This window comes from Mobula birostris, chromosome 17 (genome assembly GCF_030028105.1).
Source record: "Mobula birostris isolate sMobBir1 chromosome 17, sMobBir1.hap1, whole genome shotgun sequence".
NCBI classification, from domain to species: domain Eukaryota; kingdom Metazoa; phylum Chordata; class Chondrichthyes; order Myliobatiformes; family Myliobatidae; genus Mobula; species Mobula birostris.
In genome coordinates this window covers 26,346,841-26,369,780 of record NC_092386.1, presented here as the reverse complement: position 1 = coordinate 26,369,780, position 22,940 = coordinate 26,346,841, and the positions used below count along the sequence as shown (strand labels likewise).

The window sequence follows — 22,940 nt, the reverse complement described above, 5'->3', positions numbered from 1 at the left end:
ATGGCGCTCAGTACTCGGTGTCGGAGAGCTGATTAGAGCTCAAAGTTTTCGGATGACTCAGAGTTGGACCGTGGTCGGGTATGGCAGGGAGAGTTTTTCTTCCTTCTCCCGTCTGCGTGAGATGTAGAACATTTGAGAGACTTTGAACTTTTACTGTGCTCATGGACTTCTTCATCAAGTTATGGTACTGTTGCACTGTTGTAACTATATGTTATAATTATGTGGTTTTGTTAGTTTTTTTTCAGTCTTGGTCTGTCCTGTGTTTTGTGATATCACACTGGAAGAAATATTGTATCATTTCTTAATGCATGCATTACTAAATGACAATAAAAGAGGACTGTGTGTCTTCATAATCTAATTACTAATCAATAAGTTTCAAAACATGGGCCCCTGTACCACCCTCCACAGCCTCATCAGGAAACCAGTCAGTGTAGGTCAGTAATAATATCTCCTCCTCATTGACGATCAACACAAATGTACCTCAAAGACTCATGCTTAGCCCATTGCTTGGCTCCTTCTGCACGCATGACTGTGCAGCAGGGCACAGCTCAAACACCATCTACAAATTCACTAATAATACCACTGTTGATGGCAGAATCTTATTTGATGACTGCAGCAAGATAATTCAGCTGGTTGAGTGGTGATGCAACTACCACCTTGCCCTCAATATCACCAAGACTAAGGACTTCAGAAAGGGGAAGTCATGAGAACACATCCCAGTCCTCACTGAGGAGTCAGCGACGGAATGGGTGAGCAGAGTCAACATTCCAGAGGATTTATCTCAGTCCCAACACATTGACGAAGAAAGCACCCTAGCAGCTATACTTCCATCAGAAATTTTAAGAGATTTGGTATGTCACCAAAGATTCCAGCGTATTTCTAAGATGTGCTGTGGAGAGCATTCTGACTACTTGCATCACTGCTTGCTGTGGAAACTCCCAATACACAACATCTCCATCACAAAGCACACTCCTCCCTCCAACTGTTTAAGGACATCTTCAAAAGGCAGTGCTTCAGGAAGGTGATATCTATAATTAAGGACCCTCAATGTCTGGGATATGCTTTCTACTCATTTTTGCCATAAGGGAGGAGGTACACGAGCCTGAAGAACCATGCTCAACATTTTAGGAACCATTTCTTCCCCTCTGCCATCAGATTTCTGAACAGTCCATGAACCTATGGACACTATGTTGCTATTCATCTTTTGCAGTGATTACTTTTTATATTGTAACATAGTATTTTTTAATGTCTTGCACTGTGTTGCTGCCACAAAACAACAAATTTCATGATATCTTCTTCTTCTTCTTCAAGTGCCTTGCGCATTACACACTTGGGCGATCATGGCTTTCCACATCAAACGATCCCATGTAGCATCAATGATATATCCCACACTTAGATCTGTAAGTTCTTTCAGTGTCCATATATTTTTTTCTTTGCCTTCCTCTTCCGCGTTTCCCAGGCATACGGCCTTGTAATGTAAGGCATTCTATTTCTCCCTTTCTGATGACATGGCCCAAGAATTTACGTTTCCCCTCATTTAATGTTCTCATTAAAGATCTTTTTGTATGGGCATGTTGGAGTACTGTCTCATTAGTTACCCTATCTCTATATGATATTTTCAGCATTCTTCTAAGAAACCACATTTCTGTTGCTTCTAAGTTTCTTTGGAGTTCTGGTGTTATAGTCCATGTTTCAGAAGCATACAGCAAGATTGACCAGATGTAACATTTTAGTAGCCTAAGCCTTGTTGTCATAGAAATGCATCTGTTGGTAAAAATGGGTTTCATTTTCTGGAAGTTGGTTTTGACAATGGCAATTCTTCTTTTTATTTCTACTTTACTTCTAGCATCTTGTGATATAAAGCTACCAAGTCTTTTGTTCAGTGTCTTGGTTACCAATGTACCATTGGCAGTTGGGAGTATCCTGCTGTTTTAATATTACAGTACCATACATTTGGTTTTTTTTACAGTTGACGGTTAAACCAAAATCTGCACTTGTTTGTACTGCTTTGTCTAGGAGGATTTGTAGGTCTTCTTCAGCGCTTGCTATTAGGGTGGTATCGTCTGCATATCTTAAATTGTTGATGTTAACACCTCCAATTTTTATCCCTTCTAGGTCTATTTCTCTGAGAATCAATTCACTATAGATATTAAACAATTCTGGTGAGGCAACGGATCCCTGTCTAACCTCTCTTTGAATTTTAGTCCAACTGCTTATATTATCATCAATTTTTACCGCCACTGTTTGGTTCCAATATAAATTTTGAAGCAGTTGTTGGTCCCTTCCATCAATGTCCAGTTTAGTGAGAATTTGAAATAATTTTTCATGTTGCACTTTGTCAAATGCTTTAGTGAAATCAATAAAACATAAAAAGACATAATTTTGATATTCAATTGCCCTTTCTGAAAACATCTGTAGTATAAAAATTGTGTTCCTAGTACCTCTATCCGCAATAAACCCATATTGTAGTTTAGAAATTTCTGGCCTTCACTTGTTTTTAATTCAACTCAGAACAATTCTCAACAAAATCTTTATTATGTGACTCATAAGGCTGATTGTTCTATAATTTTCGCAGTCAATAGTTCAAGGAATTTTTGTCAGAGTTATAAATACTGATTTCAAGAGATCTTCAGGCAATACACCAGACTCATATATGCCATTCAACAGTTCAAAAAGAATATCTATGCCCAGATCTTTTAGGGCTTGTATCATTTCCACTGAAATTCCATCACGTCCAGTGGCTTTACCATGTTTCATGCTTTTCATTGCTTTAGTTATTTCTTCTTTGGTAATAGGTGGGCCAGAATTAGGGTGTTTAATATCTGTTTAATAACAGATCCTCTATTATCCTCAAACAGCTGCTCTATATACTGAATCCACCTTTCACATACTTTATCTGGATCTGTTAGTTTTTTTTTAATATAGAATAGTACGCACATTACAGGCCCTTCGGCCCACAATGTTGTGCCAACCCTCAAACCCTGCCTCCCATATAACCCCCCACCTTAAATTCCTCCATATACCTGTCTAGCAGTCTCTTAAACTTCACTAGTGTATCTGCATCCACCACTGACTCAGACAGTGCATTCCACGCACCAACCACTCTCTGAGTGAAAAACCTTCCTCTAGTATCTCCCTTGAACTTCCCACCCCTTACCTTAAAGCCATGTCCTCTTGTATTGAGCAGTGGTGCCCTGGAGAAGAGGCGCTGGCTATCCACTCTATCTATTCCTCTTAATATCTTGTACACCTCTGTCATGTCTCCTCTCATCCTCCTTATCTCCAAAGAGTAAAGCCCTAGCTCCCTTAATCTCTGATCATAATCCATACTCTCTAAACCAGGCAGCATCCTGGTAAATCTCCTCTGCACCCTTTCCAATGCTTCCACATCCTTCCTATAGTGAGGCGACCAGAACTGGACACAGTACTCCAAGTGTGGCCGAACCAGAGTTTTATAGAGCTGCATCATTACATCACGACTCTTAAACTCTATCCCTCGACTTATGAAAGCTAATACCCCATAAGCTTTCTTAACTACCCTATCTACCTGTGAGACAACTTTCAGGGATCTGTGGACATGTACCCCCAGATCCCTCTGCACCTCCACACTACCAAGTATCCTGCCATTTACTTTGTACTCTGCCTTGGAGTTTGTCCTTCCAAAGTGTACCACCTCACACTTCTCCGGGTTGAACTCCATCTGCCACTTCTCAGCCCACTTCTGCATCGTATCAAAGTCTCTCTGCAATCTTCGACAATCCTCTACACTATCTACAACACCACCAACCTTTGTGTCATCTGCAAACTTGCCAATCCACCCTTCTACCCCCACATCCAGGTCGTTAATAAAAATCACAAAAAGTAGAGGTCCCTGAACAGATCCTTGTGGGACACCACTAGTCACAACCCTCCAATCTGAATGTACTCCCTCCACCACCACCCTCTGCCTTCTGCAGGCAAGCCAATTCTGAATCCACCTGGCCAAGCTTCCCTGGATCCCATGCCTTCTGACTTTCTGAATAAACCTACCATGAGGAACCTTGTCAAATGCCTCACTAAAATCCATGTAGATCACATCTACTGCACTATCCTCATCTATATGCCTGGTCACCTCCTCAAAGAACTCTATCAGGCTTGTTAAGACACGATCTGCCCTTCACAAAGCCATGCTGACTGTCCCTGATCAGACCATGATTCTCTAATATCCATAGATCCTATCTCTAAGAACCTTTTCCAACAGCTTTCCCACCACAGACGCAAGGCTCACTGGTCTATAATTACCCGGACTATCACTACTACCTTTTTTGAACAAGAGGACAACATTCGCCTTCCTCCAATCCTCCGGTACCATTCTCGTGGACAACGAGGACATAAAGATCCTAGCCAGAGGCTCAGCAATCTCTTCCCTCGCCTCGTGCAGCAGCCTGGGGAATATTCCGTCAGGCCCCGGGGACTTATCCATATGGATCCGTCTGCTGATCCTGTAGAGGAGGTTTTCTTAATTCCAATAATGTCCCTAATTTTCTTGTGCATCTCTTTGCTGTTGTTAATATGGCCTTCTACTTCATTGCATTTTTGACTCAGCCATTCTTCCTTTGCAATACAGGTTTTCCCTGCCATCCGAAGGCAGAGCGTTCCAATGAAACGTTTCATAAGCCAAAATGTCATAAAGTGAAGAAGCAATTACCATTTATTAATATGGGAAAAATTTTTGAGTGTTTCTAGACCCAAAAAATAACCTACCAAATCATGCCAAATAGCACATAAAACCTAAAATAACAGTAAGATATAGTAAAAGCAGGAATGATATGATAAATACACAGCCTATATAAAGTAGAAATACTTCTTGCAATCACTGAAGTACTGTCCAGCGCAGCGAAAATCTCACGCATGCGCTCTCAGCAGAAGCACTCTCTCCGGTAACCTTTAAGCTATGAGGCTGCCAAATCATACCAAATAACAAATCATACTAAATAACACAAAAATACACAGCCCATATAAAGTAGAAATATTTTTTGCAATCATTGAAGCACAGTCTAGCGCAGCGAAAATCTCACGCAAGCGCTCTTGGCGGAAGCACTGTCGGCGCAAGTGCTGTCGGTGGAAGCACTCTCTCCAGTAGGCTGCCAAATCATACCAAATAACAAATCATACTAAATAACACAAAAATACACAACCTATATAAAGTAGAAATAATGTACAGTGTAGTTTCACTTACGGGAATCGGGATGGTGTGTTAGGCTGAGTCGTTGGAAATTGGGGTGGTGGGAGGTAGAGGAGACTGGGGTGTCATCTCATCATAGTCTATTTCCAATCGGGCAGCCAGGTCATCATCTTCTATGTCTGCCTGCCTCGATGTCAAAGGTCGAGGTTCGTCGTCTGCTGTGGCTGATGTGCAAGGCTTGAAAAACGACAGTATACTTGACTGCTGAGCCTCGCGCATTTTTAGATCATACAGTTCTTTGTAAGCACTCAAAACATCCTGCAAACCTGCCCTAAACCTACGTGCCATTTCAAAATTAAAGTCATACTTTTCTGCAATCATTGCAGCGTTGTCAATCACAGTGAAAATCTCACGCAACTGCTTCACGTTCAGTCCCTGGATGACTTCATTTTCGCTACTGCATTCGGTTTCGATTGTTATCCTTTCCTCTTGCAATTGCATCAGCTCCTCATCTGTCAATTCTTGGTCATGGGATGTCAAAACCTCTTCAACATCATCTTCGTCAACTTCCACAAACCCAGCCTCCTTAGCCAAGCTCACTACTGTCGTATTTATTGTTGATGGTTCAAAGCCTTTAAAATCATTCACTGCTTCGGCACATAGTTTCCTCCAAACGCCATTTCTCATCGAGACTGTTAGCCTATCGAGAGCATCTCCAATGTTGGCAATTGCCAGTTTTATACTGTAGTCTTTCCAGATCTCTCGCAAAGGTGCTTCGGAGTTGCCCTCTCTGTCAATAGCACTTACAATAAAACGCATCACATTTTGCGTATAGTAAGCTTTAATTGTGGCTATTAGGCCTTGGTCGCACGGCTGCAGCAACGATGTTGTATTCGGCTGTAAGAACGCAACACGAACGTTACTGCCATACTCGGTAATGCCAGGCGGATGAGCAGCACAATTATCGACAATCACAAGACACCTATTATCGAGGTTATTTTCTCTACAGTATTTTTCAACAAAAGGACTAACGTATCTGCTCATGTACTCAGAAAAAGGCACTTGGGTGTTCCAAGTGCTTGGATGTGAACGGAACACAACGGGAAGTGTTTTCTTATCAACGCCTTTAAGTGCCCTTGGATTTTCTGAATGGTACACTAGTAGAGGCTTAGTGGTGTTAATAATAGGCATTAGGGTAAACCTGTCCTTCGACGCCTTGTGTCCCTTAGCCTGCTTTTCTTCTTTCGAAATAATGTCTTTCTCTGCAATTTTTTCCAATAAATTGCAGTTTCGTCACAGTTAAACACTTGCTTATACAAATAACCACCTTCTGTAGTTATTTTCTTCAGTTCTGCTGGGTACCTTTCAGCAGCTTTAGTATCAGCCAAAGCACTCTCTCTGGTAAACGTTAAACTATGAAGCTGCCCTCGCCTCAGAAACCGATCAAACCACCCGTGACTACCTTTAAATTCCACTTTCGCAATACTTTCATCACCATCGGCCAGTGCTTTCTGTTTCAGCTTATTAAAAAGACTGACTGATTTCTCCTTAAGTATAAGATAACTTAAAGGAACACCACGTTTTGTACACCCATCAATCCACTCAAGTAATAGACTTTCCATTTTATCCATTACTGGATGCCGACTAAGAGAGACCACTTTGCTACAAGCAGCAGCAACAGTAGTATCGGCAGCTTTCAAGATTTTTTCTCTCTGCGTATAAATAGTGCGAATGGTGGATGCAGGCAAGTTCAACGCGTGGACAATGTCCTTACTTCGTTCACCACAATCGAAATGCTTAATTATGTTTAGTTTTACACTAAGTATAACACTCTTACGAGCTCTTTTAGGCTTTTCCGATATCTTCGAACTCATCTTGCTAACGGATGCACAAAATAAATCGAGATAAAGCACGTGTTTAAGCAATGGCGGCTAGAATGCAGTTCCGGGGGAGGAGCTTGGCTGCTCTGGGCACGCGCTGCTTTTTTCGTAACAGTGAAAAAACCTTCTGTTAGCGAAAACAGGGTACTAATGTAGGTCTTTCGTAACAGTGATGTTTCATAAAGCGAACATTTGAAAAGAGGGGGACACCTGTATTGCACAATTGTCTCGTCTATCTGTCTAGCTCTCTGTATTACACTTCGTTATTCTTCACTAACCTTCTTTGTTCCATCAAATCTAGAATTTCTTGGGTTATCCACCCCTTGTTGGTGCATTGGATTTCTTGTACTAGGATTATCTCCTCTGCTGATTGCTGTATAGCATATTTAAATCTGTCCCAAATAGGTGTTGTTACGTTTTCTTTGAGGTATTCTATGCTGTCTTGAATCGTTGCTCAAGTATGCTATCTTTTTCAAGTTCTCCCAACATACACTTCTTTCTCTTTCTTCCATGTTTCAATTTCTTTAATTTTGTTTTAATGGTAGCTATTACTGGATAGTGATCTGAACCACAGTCTGCTCCTGGGTAGGCTTTAGAATTTGTGATATTATTTCTAAAGCGTTCATTGATGGTAATGAAATCTATTTGATTCCTTGTTCTATCTCCAGGGCTAATCCAAGTACACAATCTACGTGGATGGTTTTTATACCAAGTATTGGTGATCACTTAACACACATCTCAAGGAAGAGGTACAGTCGACCTTTCAGGCCGAGACCCTTCGTCAGGCCTGCTGCGTTCACCAGCAACTTTGATGTGTGTTGCTTGAATTTCCAGCATCTGCAGATTTCCTCGTGTTTGCATTGGTGATCACTTGGTTGCTTCTGACACACCAATCAGTAAACCGTTCTCCATTTTCATTTTTCTCCCCTAATCCAAAGGGTCCTATTATGTTATCAACCCTTTCCTGTCCAACTTTGGCGTTAAAATCTCCCAAGACTAGTTTTATATCTTGAGATTTACATTGCTCATAAGCACTGTCTAGATCGTTATAAAACCCGTTGATATCCTCTTCATCCGCATCATTTGTTGGCGCATAGGCTTGGATTATGCTAAAAGGGTTACCCCTTAACTAAAAGCAGTAAATCAGATATTGCCCAATATCCCATAAGGCAGTTTGATACTTGTTTGTTTAAAATAATTCCAACTCCATATATATGCTGTTGACCACCAGAATACATTATCAGAGAACTATTCTTAGTGAATTAGTCAGTCCATCTAATTTCTGGCAAGCCTAAGACATCAACTTCTAACCTTTTCATTTCATTTAATGTGTTGTCCAACTTTCCTTTCTGGTAAAGTGTACGGATGTTCCATGTTGCTACCCTTAGCCTTTCCCTATTGCTTACAGTCTCTGGATGACGGTCTAGTGTCACCTACAACACATGACTACCCCTACCGAGCGAGGTTTTATTCTGTTGATTAGAATCATCCCCATTCACGCTGTTGTCTGGTTTCCTTCTTTCATTTCTTTCCATGATTGACTAAGCAAAAATTTCAACAGTGGTTTGCCGTTGCCTTCTGCTGCCGCAGTGCTCATCTAACTAGAGCATTTGACCTTTACTGGTGTTCCCAATTGGGAATCGTACACTAGATGTCGCCCACCCTTTGCTGCTGTTGTACAAAGACAATCCTCCACCAAAGCTTGGAATCCATCTCCCTGCTGCCGGAGACTTCAGTGATTTTAGGTGACACCACCACCATTGGTCTGGTTATTTTCTGGCGCCAAACATTCGCCATAGACAGAGCTCCTTCAACAAGACAGCGTGCACCCAGACCTAAGCCCTACGTGAAGGCGGAGTTGTCTTGGATGGGAGAAGCTATATAATCGCTATTGGCATTTCCTGATATTTAGTCAGGACCTAACTACCCCATACACATGATATACATCAGTACTAATAATACCCAATTCTGATTCTGAGCAGTAATCAAGCAAGTTACATAAAAACAGCCCATAAAAACAATTATTGGTATGTTTAAAAAAAAGGAAAAAAGTTAATTTGCATTCCTTATAGAGTACAAATATTATACTGGAAAATAGTAAAGCAATATAGATGTTTATTCCCATCCACAGATGCTGACTGACCTGCTGAGCTCTTCCAGCACACTGCGTGTAAAGCATTAAAACAGGTACTTTCAACAGTCTTCATGAAAAACAAGAAAAGCTCAGAAATAGTGGGGGGTGGTGGGAATGAAGCGTTAGAAAACCATCAGTTCAAACAAATTAACTAGGGTAAGAAAATAATGATGGAGAAATTAATAGGAATGAAAGCAATCTAATTCCCAGAAACTGTGTGCGCGAACCAAGGCTTTGAAAGAGACCATTTTGGAAATAGTGGATACATTCAACATTCATAGATTCAGAATCAGTTCACACAGAATGACATTTAACAAATGCAATCCCAATATTTCAAATAGGAAAGAGCGAGAAAGAGGGAACTATGGACTACGGAAATATATTGTTAGAAGTGCCAGTAGAGGACTTAATAGTGTTGTTATTCATCAAGCAAAAAACAATAAGGACCACTGAAAAGACAATCATGTCACAGCTGCACACAGAGAGGACACTACCAAGGACTTATCCACTGGGGCGCTATAGAAAGAAAAGTGTAATCATGCTGATGGGTTATACCAAAGGCATCCCAATAGTGGAACATATAGGTAAGCAAATCATGGAAAGATTTAAAATCAACAAGCTGGGAGACTATAACTGCCTATAATTGACTGCGACCCCCATAATGCAAGAGGCTTGGATTTGTTAAGTGTATCAATAATTTGTTAATAGTTCAACTGGAGGAGAGGCCATATTAGAGCTTAGACTGGGAAGTGAGGCTGGCCAGATGATTAGAGTTTCAGTGAGAGATCAATTTGTGAAGAGTGACTACGTTTTAAGATAGCTATGAATAAGAATAAACCTAGACCTTGGGAGAAAGTACTAAATTATGGGAAAGAAAATTACAACATTATTAAGCAGAAGATAGGAGAGAAGATTGGGTCACCTGTTAATGGTCAAGTTCACAAAGACTCAATTGATCAGAAATCAGCATTGGCATGTTGCAATAAGGAGGAGGACCGTGGGTGACAAGATTCAGGAACCTTGGGTAATGAGAGAGGTTATCAATTTAGTCAAATGAAAATGAAGCAGGGTTTAAGAAGCTGAAATCAAACAGGGTTATTAATGAACACAAGGAAAGCAGGAAAAGAACTCAAGCGGGGATGAGGAGCGACCAAAGGGACCTTCTGAAAGATTGTTGATAAATAAGATTCAGGCAATAGGTGTAACAATGTCTGTGAAAGGGAAACTAATGACGAAGATCCTTACTGATAGGATCTACTCAGATCTGTAAATGCTTGGCTGCCTGTGAGGCAGCTCATGCTTTACAAACATGGACTTTAGTAAAACGCTTGACAAGGTCCCTTATGATAGGCAGATCCCGAATAGTGATCCATTCGTCACTCGCTGGCTTGGATTCAAAACTGGCTTTGCCATAATCAGACAGAGGGGTGTTATCTTGATTGGAGGTCTGCAACCAGTTGTGTTCCACAGGGATCAGTGCTGGGGTTTCTGTTGTTTACAATACGAAAATATTGTATTGAGATCAAATGATACACAACAATATTAGATCAACTGCAGATTAAGAGTTTAATCTGGGAAGTGTTGTACTTAGGGAGACAAGTTGCACGAGGGGAAGTATAGAATAATGGCTGTAACCCTTAGGAGCACTGATGTACAGGCAGATCCTGGGATCCAATTCAGTAACTCTCTGAAAGTGGCAACACAAAGCAACTTGTATAGTAAAGGTGGTTTATGATATGATTGCCTTTATCAGTTGGAGCACTGAGCATAAGAATCAGGAAATCATGATGGAGCTATACTTGCTATATCATGTGCAACTCTGATTACCACATTACAGGAGGGGTGTGGAGGATGTCGAGAGGGTATATATGGGTGCTGTCTGGATTAGCAATCATTAGCTATAGGGAGAAATTGGACAGACATAAGACCATTTTCTACGGAGCATCAGAGGCTGGGGGGGGGGCGAATCTGATAGATATGATATATAAAGTAGATAGGCCTGATATATACAATTCTGAGAGACAGAGGTAAGGTGCTCAGTCAGTGCCTATATTCTCCAGGGTATAATTGTCAGATACCAAAGGGAAGTAACTTAAGTTGAAAGGATAGGTTAAAAAATGTAAGGGACAAGTTCTTCCCATCACACAAAGTGGTAGGTGCCTGGAATGCCAGGGGAGGTGGTAGAAAAAGACTTGATAGTGGTGCTTAAGAGGTATTTAGTCGGGCATGTAAACCTGCAGGGAGAGAGGTTTAGTTTAATTTGGTATTGTGGTCATCAGACATTCTGTGCTAAAGGGCTTGTTTCTGTGCTGTACCGTTAGAATTGTAATTCCAAAATGAGGGCAGTTACATGTCCTAATGGGGCACTAAGGGAAACAGAAGTCACCAGGGGGCATTCAAGATTCCTGGGGGGTGATAAGTAGCACCCTAACTTGAGGCACAACCTGACTGACCGTTAATAAAGCAGGCACTTCCGAAAAAAAATGAGGCACTGGAACACAGGAAGAAGGTGATCAATCGTCGTCACAATGTGTCTGAAACTTGGCAATCTCATCCAACCTTACCAACCAAACAGACATTATTGGAGATGCATATATTAGCAACCAGGGTATCCAACAGTTCCCCTTGACTCGCGGCACCGAACAAGTTCATGCAATTTAAGGGTGTCAAGTACACCCTCTCAACTTTTTCTACAGATTTACGGAAAACAGGTGATGAAACGATACAGAGCTGGTCAAAACCAAACACTGAAATAGAGCTAATCAGTGAACCTGCCAACCCCGAGGATTCCTCTTGAGATGTTCAAAGCGACCTTGGCTTCATATGTGCTGTCAAGACTCATCTTTGGGGGTTATGAGACCTTCCGTGATTGGTCAATCACACTAACTGGAAAAGTATAAAGGTAGCTTGCCAAACACCAGCTCTATCCCAACTAACATTCAAATTCCAATCTGAATCGTCAATGTAATTTTTGCTGTTGTGATCGTCTTCATCTTTGCCTCGCAGTTCCTTTGCATGCTGCTACCATTGTTCTATCCGTGTCAACTCGCCGCCATTGTCTACATTCGATAGGCATTCCCAGTTTGTGTTAATCTTTTATTTTAATTTAGCCCCATTAACGATGGATAAAACGTATGGCGTGATCTCTATGAGTCTGAAGGCAGTGAAGCCTTGAATTCTAATCCTGCTAAGAAACAGAAACTACAGAAAGTACATCAATACAATATTACATACCTGGGGTATGGTTTTATTCCATTTCTGTCAGATCAGCGATGACCCATGTGTCTTATTTCTGATACTGTACTGCCTAATGAAGCCATGAAACCAACAAGGTTGCAGGAACACTTCCGTAAAGGACACCATGAAAAGGCTACTTATTACTCGGTTCCAGAAGGTGAAAGAAGCATTTGAAAAATGCTGCACACTTGAGTCATCTGCCAAGAAAGCTAAAAATGACCTTGACTGTGGTCTCACCGCTTCTAATAATGTTTCCAAAATGATAGCAAAGTGTGGAAAGTCTCGTAATGGTGAAAGATTAATAATGCCTGCTGTATCAGAAGTGTTCACTACTGTTCTCAAAATGGATCCCAGTATTTTAAAATCAATTCCTCTGAGTAATAACTCTGTAGTTTGTCATACTGACAAAATGAGTGAAGTTATTGAATATCAACTACGCACAGAGCTACAAAAAACATAATTTGGGATACAAATGGATAAGGCAACTGTGTGAGACAACGAGGCATTGCTAATGGCATATGTATGGTTTATCAAAAATGGAAATTTATGAAGAGATTCACTTTTATAAAAATTTAAAAGCAATTATCAACAGAGAATCAATCTACAACAAGCTCAAAATGTATATTGAGGATAAAAGTATTCCGATTAGGAACATGATTTCTTGTGGAGCACCATATATGACACACCACCATGATGGTTTAGTGGCATTTATGAAAAAAGAAATTCCAAGTCCATTTGCAATCCATTCTGCAATTCATTGTCAAGATCTCACAGCCAAAAACTCAGCCAGCACTTTTTTTCAAGCATGAGTCCTGTAATATCTGCTATCAACAAAATTAAAGCTCATCCATTGAATAGCAGAATACTTCACCAGTTATGCCAAGATAACGATGAAGACCTTGGACGCTTGCTTCTTCACACTGAAGTGCATTGGCTGTCAAAAGATTCAAATGCTTAAAATGTTTCTTTGATCTTTTTGACACCATTATTGAGTTTTTGCTCAAAGTCAGCAAGAGCTTGGGAAACGACTGAACTCCTACATAGAGACGTGGCATACCTAGTCTGTGGCATACCTAAATTTGTATAACAAAATGAATATTCTAAATATTAAACTGCAGGGTGAGAATTTCAATTTAATCAGGGCAAAATGTGCAGTGTCAGAAAATTGGAAATATACAAGCAGGACTTGGGAAAAGAATGTTATTACAGTTTCCCTGCATGGAAAGGATGGCACCCTCTTTCACAGACAGTAGTTTGCAAGAGCACAACATACACCTGCAGTCACTGAAGGATTTTCAGAATCAATTCAAGAATTTGAACGATCTGGAAATTCCAGACTCAATAATTAACCCATTTCTTTGCAAGGTGGATGAACAAAACGAAAGCTTGCAAGAAGAACTTATCAAAATTCAGAATGAAGAAGAAGCAAAAATGGTTTTCAAAAATGTCGGTTTTTGTGGTATGTAGCTACACTGCCATATGAAGTTTCCTGGTCTTTGGAGAAAAGCCACTGTTCTTCATTGCATTTCCATCCTCCTAAAAGAGGCTTTGTAGCAGTGAACTACATACTCACAAAAAACAGAAACCACTTGGACATTGTTACACATGGGGACTTAAGGCATTTGTGTTCACAAGTTGAACCAGATATTTCAACTTTTGCTAAAAACCATCAAGCTCAAGGATTACATTGATATGGAAGCTGCTATGCGGTACACAGGTAATGTGTAAGCTAGGTTTAAAGACAAATAAAAATTTAAAGCAAAATCATTTTTCTCATGTTAGCATATGGTAGACATGTTTTTACATTATGGGGGTACCGAAAAGTATATTGTGCATAAGAAGGGTGCTGGCAAGTATGAAAGTGCTTTTGGGATGGGGGGGGGGGGGTCGTTAGGCTAAAAAAAAGGTTGGGAAGCACCGTTTTAGATGTTCTATGTTCAATAAAACTGTTAGTCCTTTTTAAAGTTGTAATGACCAGAATTGTTACAGAAGAACTAGCACACATGATGCATTTAATCATTCAGAAAGCCCTTGATAAGAAGTCATACAAGTTACTAAAAATAATTGGAGCACACGGAATTAAGGGTAATATTAAAGACATGGAGAAAGGATATTTAACAGACAAAAAGTGTAGGGATGGTCATGTTGCTTTCAGACTGAGAGGATGTAACGAATAGAGGGTCTCAGAGAGCAGTCCTGGAGCCTCAGCTACTAATAATTGAAAGAATGACACAAAGCTAGACAGCAGTGCTAGAAGATGCAACGAGTTTTCAGGACAAAGAGAGTAGAGGGACATGGACCACATGCAGGCAAATGGGGTTAGCTAGGAAGCATCATTATGGCCTGAAAGAATAGTGCTATGCTGTTCCATGTCCTATAATAAAGATCAATTAATCAAACATTAAAGAAATCTAGGCTAGCAACAACATTGTTGTTGGCCGAATCAAAAGTGGATAAATCGGCCTATAGGAAGGAGACTCAAAATCTGGTTGAATGGTGCCACAACAACAACCTCTCACTCAACATCAGCAAAACCAAAGAGCTGATTATTAACCACAGGAGGAAGAAACCAAAGGACAATGAGCCTGTCCACATCAGGGGATCGGAGGCAGAAAGGAATAATAACATTAAATAACTTGGCGTTATCATATCAGAGGATCTGAACTGGGACCATCATTTAAGTTCTATTACAAAGAAGGCACAGCAGCACCTCTACTTTCTTAGAAGTTTGAGCAGTTTCAGCATGTCACCTAAAGCTTTGATAAACTTCTAAAGGTGTACAATCGAGTGTATCCTAACTGGTTGCATCACAGCCTGGCTTGCTACAATATGTTAACTTTCTATGATTTATTACGTTGAATATTACCTTAAATTGATTAAATATAATATGAATGTTGCCTTGTGGTACTGCTTTTGTGTCGTATTGGTATGAAATAATGTGAATAAATTACAGATAAAACATATTTAGGAAGCCCTCCACAACGCATCCCTATTTTCTCCATTTAAATAATTATTCACATTATGCATCGACTGCGAGGAACGTATCCCCCGCATATAACGAGGATAGGGTGTATTTCCAATATCAAAGAAAGGAAAAGCCTGTAAAAAGTGGATACAGCCCACTCCATCACAGTAAGAGCCCTCCACATTGTTGAACATATCTACAAAGAGCACTGTCACAAGACAGCAGCATCCATCATCAAGGGCCACCCCTCTCGCACTCCCCCCCCCACCCCACCATCCAGGCCATGCTCCCTTCTCACTGCTGTCATCGGGGAAATAGGTGCTGGAGTCTTAAGTCCCCCACCACCTCATTCAGGAACATTTATTACTCTTCAACCATCAGATCCCTGAATCATTGTGGATAACTTCAGTTGCCCCAACAACGAACTGATTTCACAGCACTTTCAAAGAATCTACAACTCATGTCTTATTGTTTTTTATTTGCTTATTATTATTTGTTTTTGTATTTGCATTTTGTCTTCTTCTGCACACTGATTGCTTGTCAATCTTTGTGTGTAGTTTCTCATGATTCTAATGTATTTCTTTATTATACTGTGAATGCCTGCAAAAAAATCTCAGGGTAGTATATAGTGAAGTATAGTACTTGCATAATAAATTTCCTTTGAACTTTGGATACATGGTCAGTACAAGTGATGCTGAAAAGATCAACCACGATCTTACTGAATGGTAGACCAAGCACTCTTACAGATGTTGGAAAAGCTGATTAGTTTCAAAACAAGACTGCTGCAGAAAAAACACTCAACTAATTCAGATATCTGCACTCAAAAGCCATTAGAAATTCAGGCACATAATTTAACTTGACACACACAATATAACACAATAAAGCCAATGAACAGTTAGGCATCTAATGTTCCTTATATGACATATCACACCCTTATTTACCCAACTAAAACTAACCATAGATTAACTCTGGTATTTAAACAGAAACTGCCTTCCCTAAATATAGTACTTATAAAGATAAGTTCAGAGCTGTCGCTGATCAGAAGTGTGAATGATATACCAATGACTTTTGTCTAAATGGGCCCTATCTGTCTTTTCAAACGCCTCTTTGCGCAGGTGACCTCCAATGTCATGCACCTGTATACATTACTAATTCAGTAGCTGCAACATGAGAACATCTAGTGCTCTGGAAACCATTTCATCATCTATCCAAAACGTTTAGATATATTCTACAGCAAGAACCATATAAATAAATAATTACTTTCGTTGGGGGGGGGGTGTTTTGCTTTTGAAAAAAAACATTAACTTCACACATAAGTTACTTTACGAGATTCTGCATCATTTAATTGACAAATCAATTAAGCTTATTTTTACAAATCACTGGGGGGGGGGGGAGGCTTTGGATTGCCACAGGCAAAGATGGGGCTTTATATTTATATTAAAAAACAAAATCCAGGTAATGCACCAGTTTGTGCCATCCCTTTCAGGAAGTTAAGAGTCCAAGAATCATTACATCTACAACAAACAAGACATCAGGTGCGAAGCCAAAGCACTACAGCATCCCACGTGTGGTCAAACCAATCATTTTTACCGGTGTAGGTTAACTTCTATCCCATATACTCCAAGTCCTCAGAATCACATAAGAATAACTACAGAGTTTTTGGAATTCACGGCGAGCCCTCTCTCTCTCTCTGAGTACGGGTACTGGTTTGACGGCCGTTCCATCAGCTTGGGCCACCGCGGTTGGCGGAGCGCGAGCCCCCCGCCCGGAGCGCGTGCCCCCGGTCAGCGTTCCAACGGGCGGCGCGCGGCGGCTGCCGGCCAACGGCCGCCTCACCGGCCAGCAGCCCCCCACCCCCCGTACTCACATAGCGCTCGTAGAACTTGGAGAGGCGCGGCTTGCCGTGGTTGTTAAATATCAGGATGGCTTTAATCATGATGACCGAACGGCTGTGGTCCTGAGACACCGACTGACAGCAGCGCTTGAGGCGGAATTTCTCCGAAACATGAACGAAGAGGAAGAGAGGTGGAACTACGGAACCGAATTCCAAACAAACTCCTCCTTCGGCAAGGCTTTGAATGGCGATGGCAACCGTAGCAGCTCAAGAAAGGTAGCGGAAAGTAACTGCGCTATTTCGAAATCGCAACGAGTCGGGGTATAAAATTAAAATGACGTTGGAAATCTTCTGCTGGTCAATGCAATCCATGCAGGAAGAAACATGGCTATCATGTTGAAATCCAGTGTTGCCTGATCACCGAATATTTCCAGCGATCTTCTTCGGATTTCCAGCATCTGCATTTTGTTTTGCTTCTCAAGTAAATGTAGACTGATTTTTTTTTCTAAATTGTAAATAGGAATCCTGTAAAATACAACGCGTATTAAATCACTTAATGCTTGGCTTCATTGAGAAATGAAGCATTCACAAAAATGATTTCACAATGATTTACACCTTTTATGGGTCTTTAATGCACCGTTGTATGAGATACTTATATTGGGTGTTGTTTGCCTTCAATAAAAGTTTAGGTCCAAACTTCATTTGTGTTACTAACTCTATATTGGTAATATACTGATGTGAATTGAGAATTGGTTAATGGATAACAACAGAGGCAACAGTTCATTTTCAGGTTGGGAGGCTGTAACTGGTGGAGTAGCACAGGGTTTGACACTGGTGCATAACCTATGACGTGAATTATAGCACAAAGCGTAATATCCACATTTGCTAAAGATGCAGAGTTGAGATTCTGAAGAGGATTGAGGGAGCCTTGGGTGGCTTATAGATAGGTTAAGTGAATGAGCACATAGTAAATGTTTGGCCCTCAGATATCCTTCCTCTGGGCTGCAACTTGTGACAAGCTCTTTAGGGCAACCTTTAGTGAACTGTTTGAGAAAATAGAGATGGTCACCATAATCTTCAGTCTTGCCTTCAGTGCTACGCTTGAAAGCCCTTATAAATGAATGATACTTCAATAGATCGCTTTCGAAGATTTGAATCTCTCTTTTAGGCAGAGATGCAATATATTGCTGTACCACTATGCCTGTTATTTCCTTTCATGTCCTTATGGTCTCCAATATGGCATTCAGACCTTTATCATCTGAAACATGAGTGTCATCCTGCCATAAATCAATGTTCTCAGAAGCACCTCGTGCTATTGGATATGGCATAGGTTCAGAGTACTTACTCAGTGGAGGTTGTGAATGAACCAACCCTTGGGGTTCAAGCTCATGGCTCATAGACTTGTGATTCTCAAATGTATCCACCTTGACATCAAGAATGCTGGGTTTTCACTGCTCTCACCAGAGCACGTTTATCACCCATGGCACTTGAAGCCCTTAGCATTTTAACTCTAGCCATCTTGGCTGCAATTTCTTCATGCAGCTTAAGCTGCTCCATCTGCCTTTGAATCTGTTCTGCCTTTTTTCCCCCAAGGTTCAGAAGATTTTTTACAGTATTATCAAAGTATACAACTCTGAAATTCTTCAGATCCAAGCCTCGTCATGTCCTCACCTCAAGGAACCCAAGCCACGTCCAGTCTTGTAGCCACGTCATGTCCTCGCCTAGTTCCAGGGTCCAAGCCGAGTCAAGACCCAGGTTCTGGGTCCTCGTCCAGTCTCTGGCTCAGAGTCCACGCCCAGGCTCCTTGTTCCCAGTTCCATGTCCTGGTTCCACTATCCTAGTCAAGTCCTAGCCCAGGCCCTGAATCCTTGTCTCGTCCAGGGCCTGTGTCATGTCCAGTGTCCTTTCTTCCCCACTTCCCTTGCTTACTTAACTCTAGACCTAGTCCTGTTCCTAGTACATCAGTGTCTGTGTCTTGCATTTGGGTCCGCTCCCAGCACCCACCCACATTATAACAGAACAATCCAGCCACCAAGCCCTGGTTTAGAGAGGTATTTATGTGTCTGCCCAAACACGAATCATGTGCCTCAGTTAGAGCACCCAACAGAAATGGGGAAAATAGGAAAACCTGGAATATGGATTGATGGACTGGACTGTGAACTGGAATGCGGACATTATGGACACTTACCATGACACTTACCTCTATTGTCCCAATTCCACAGGTGATTATTTTGTCCCTATCTTTTCCAAATGTTATGAAATAGTCTATCCTTGTATATATGGAATGGGGGGCAGAATAATGAGTGGATTCCCTTCTGTCAGGGAAAAGATCCCTCCATATATCAATTAGACCAACATCCTCAAAAAGAGTATTAACTTTCTTATGTAAGGACTTTGTTTCATAAGTTTTTCTATTGGAAGAGTCTAACTTTGGTTGTAATTGTAAATTAAGTCTCCCCCACATATCAAGAGACCTTCTGTTTCCGTTACCCTAATATCAATAATTTTCTGGAAGAAACTAAGATCACTTCATGGGGGTGCGTATATATTCAATAAAGTAACTGGATTTCCATCTATATCCCCCCCTTACCAGAATATATCTGCCCTCCTTATCTCCCATTTCAAATACTTTTTCAAAATTTAGCTTGCTTGAGATGAAAATAACAACTCCTCTTCTATTCCTGATTTATATGAGGAGAAAAATAAATTAGTGAAGCCCACTCTCTTTAATTTTCCATGCTCATTATCACTTAAGTGAGTTTCCTGTAAATATACTACATGGGCTTTTTCTTTTTTCATTTTTGATGGAATTTTACTGTGCTTGACTGGATTCAACAGCCCATTGACATTAAAAGAAATGAATTTTACTTTGTCCTTAGCCATGTGTATTTATCTCTTAGTATATCATTGAAATTTGCAGACTATAACTTAACCGGTCTACTCCCTGAACAAATAAGAGCCAAGAAACGCAAATAATAAAAAAAAAGGTACCGAAGGTGTGATTCCGAGGCTGGGGTCTCTAGATGTCCCTGGGTTGAACTAGAAGAAACGTCTAACCGTGGGGGATAGCCCCTCCTACCTGTGGGTTGAGGGCCCCTGTTGCAGTACCTATAAAAGTAAGTTAAAAAAATGTCCTTAACACAGAAATGTTTTCCCTGTGTATTCCTCCCATGTATGTATTCTCATTTAGGTGGGGAAAAAGGAATGAATAAATGAATTTTTAAAAATTGAGTAATATAAAATCCACATTATAATATGTATTTCTCGAAATAGGTATATCACTGTCTATTTTTGCTTCTGTTTAGTTTATCAGCACTTTTAAAGTTAGCCAAATCTTATGGCTCTTCTGGAGGAGGTGAGGGCTGCCCTCGGAGAACTCACAGTCTCTTCCTAATATCCTTCTCTCGTCCTGCTCCCGTCCCTTGCTTTCTCGGTTCTCCTACTATTTCCCAAGCAGATCAGGATAACTGCTCAGCCAGACTTTCCCTTGGTTTGACCACGCTAATGGAGGGGGGGGGGGGGGGTCCTCTGTTCTTCATGTCTGTAGTTGCCTCTTCCACCATCTGATATAGTCGTATCCCTTCTTGGTAAAATACCCTCAGTTTAGCAGGGTACGGTGTTTGGAATTTAATCTTTTCTTGCTTTAATATTTGTTTCGCTTCAGAATATTCCTTCCGTTTCTGTAGGACTGCCGACGGGTAATCAAGATCGAAGTATATTAACTGTTCATTCCAAAACACCCTCTTCTTACCCCAGGCCCTTTGTAGAATCTCCGCCTTGCTCTTGAATCGAAGGAATCTAAGTACTATTGAGTGCGGTTTACTTTTTCTGTCTCCGGAAGGCCTTGGAACAAGCAAACGATGCGTCCTCTCAATTTCGCTCTCCATAGTCGGGGGAATCTCCAGCACTTCCCGCAGCAGCTTTTCTACAAATCCCTCTGCTCCTTCGGGAATATTATAAATCCTGATATTTTTCCGTAGCGATCTTTCCTCCTGGTCAAGCAATTTACTTTCCTGTTGATTTAATATTTTTATCATCTTACTTAGTGTCTGTTCCACGTTTTGCACGCGATCTTCCACTTTCTCAATTCGAGTCTCTGCCATCGCTATTTTCTGATTGACATTGACGAGCTCTGACTTTATATCATTGAGTCGCTGTTTTATATCTTTTTGGACTCCCCTTATCTCTTCCAGAATCTTTATCATATTTGCCGCTTCGCCTGCACGAGGCCCTGCGTCAGTTTCGCCACTATGCGCACGTGTAGGAGAGCCGCGCGCTGCACCTCTATCTTCCATAGGCTCCGCAGTGATGCTTTTTTTATCTCCATTCTTTTTCCCCATTCTTGCCCCCCTTATCAATTCAGATATTTTTGAAAGATCTTATATTTGATGGATTAACGGGCAAAATATGCGTTTTTCCAGAGGAGCTATTGACTTAAGCTGCCATTCTGAAGGATGACGTCACCAGAAACTCTGTAAATATTTTCATATCCCCCAGAGAACTGACCTTCAAGACTGTATGTTTATATAATTTTTCACTAAGCTCTAGCTTACTGCTTCTAGCTGAACTCATTTTGTCTTCCAGCTGTGCACGTGAGACAAAACAATAGCAGTCAATTCACTTTTTCAACAATGGAAGCAATTATTTCAATTTTTCAGCAGGGGTCGAACACTTCAGGCAAACACCATTATAGAGGTTTCCAGTCCAACCGAGATGGGCACAGTAAAGTTGACCACTTCAAAGCTGTGTTTCAAATCCAAACACACAGCATAAAACAACAAAAAAGGACATTATTTGCCACAAGCTGTTCCAGGCTGGTGCTTCAAGTTTCTCGGACATATCTGAGTGCTGATGTTCATTTGTTGTAACTATTGAAATTTTGCTGACAAAATGTAGTGGCAAAAACTAATACAAAATCCAAAAAAAAATTGCCGCTAGCCTGCAACAGCCATGATGGTCAGATTGTTATACCTTCATGAACATCTCCAATGAAAAGATTATTCTAAAGAAAAAATGTTCCGATTTCAATCCTTTATTAGCAATTAGAAAATAGACAATTAACCATTGCTGAGCGATATTAAGTGGTCAGTAAAGATATGACCTCCACGTTTCCCAAGCCACAAACTGCCACATAATAAGCAAGAATGCATAACTTATTCCCTTTGCTTTTACCATGTCTCCACTAATGTGACTAGTTACAGTAATGAACATAATAAATGCACAACACAAAATATATGGCTCTGCAAGTCCTTTTGTGGCCACTGTCACCAGAGTTGTTCAAGTCAAGTCACTTTTTATCGTCATTTCAGTCATAACTGCTGGTACAGAACATAGTAAAAATGAGACAACGGTTTCCAGGACCATGGTGTTACACGAAACAATACAAAAACTACACTGAACTACGTAAGAAAAAACACAAAAACTACACTAGACTACAGACCTATCCAGGACTGCATAAAGTGCATAAAACAGTGCAGGCATTACAATAAATAATAAACAAGACAGTAGGCACAGTAGAGAGCAGTAGGTTGGTGTCAAGCCAGGCTCTGGGTATTGAGGAGTCTGATGGCTTGGGGGAAGAAACTGTTACATAGTCTGGTCGTGAGAGCCCGAATGCTTCGATGCCTTTTTCCAGATGGCAGGAGGGAGAAGAGTTTATATGAGGGGTGCATAGGGTCCTTCATAATGCTGTTTGCTTTACGGATGCAGCGTGTGGTGTAAATGTC

At 40.8% G+C, this 22,940-nt stretch overlaps 1 protein-coding gene across 2 annotated transcripts in view; it reads right to left on the bottom strand.

Moving 5' to 3' along the window:
- The window catches only part of LOC140211573 (AP-3 complex subunit sigma-1), a 97,143-nt gene extending 79,654 nt beyond the window's left edge, over positions 1-17,489 (bottom strand). The window contains exon 1 of one of the 2 annotated variants that reach the window (XM_072281416.1): positions 17,248-17,489. In XM_072281416.1, the coding sequence (XP_072137517.1) occupies positions 17,248-17,316 (69 nt within the window). In that variant the 5' untranslated portion in view covers positions 17,317-17,489. The remainder of the gene's footprint in view (positions 1-17,247) is intronic. The other variant, XM_072281415.1, reaches the window with a different exon arrangement.
- Between the last annotated feature and the right edge of the window lie 5,451 nt (positions 17,490-22,940).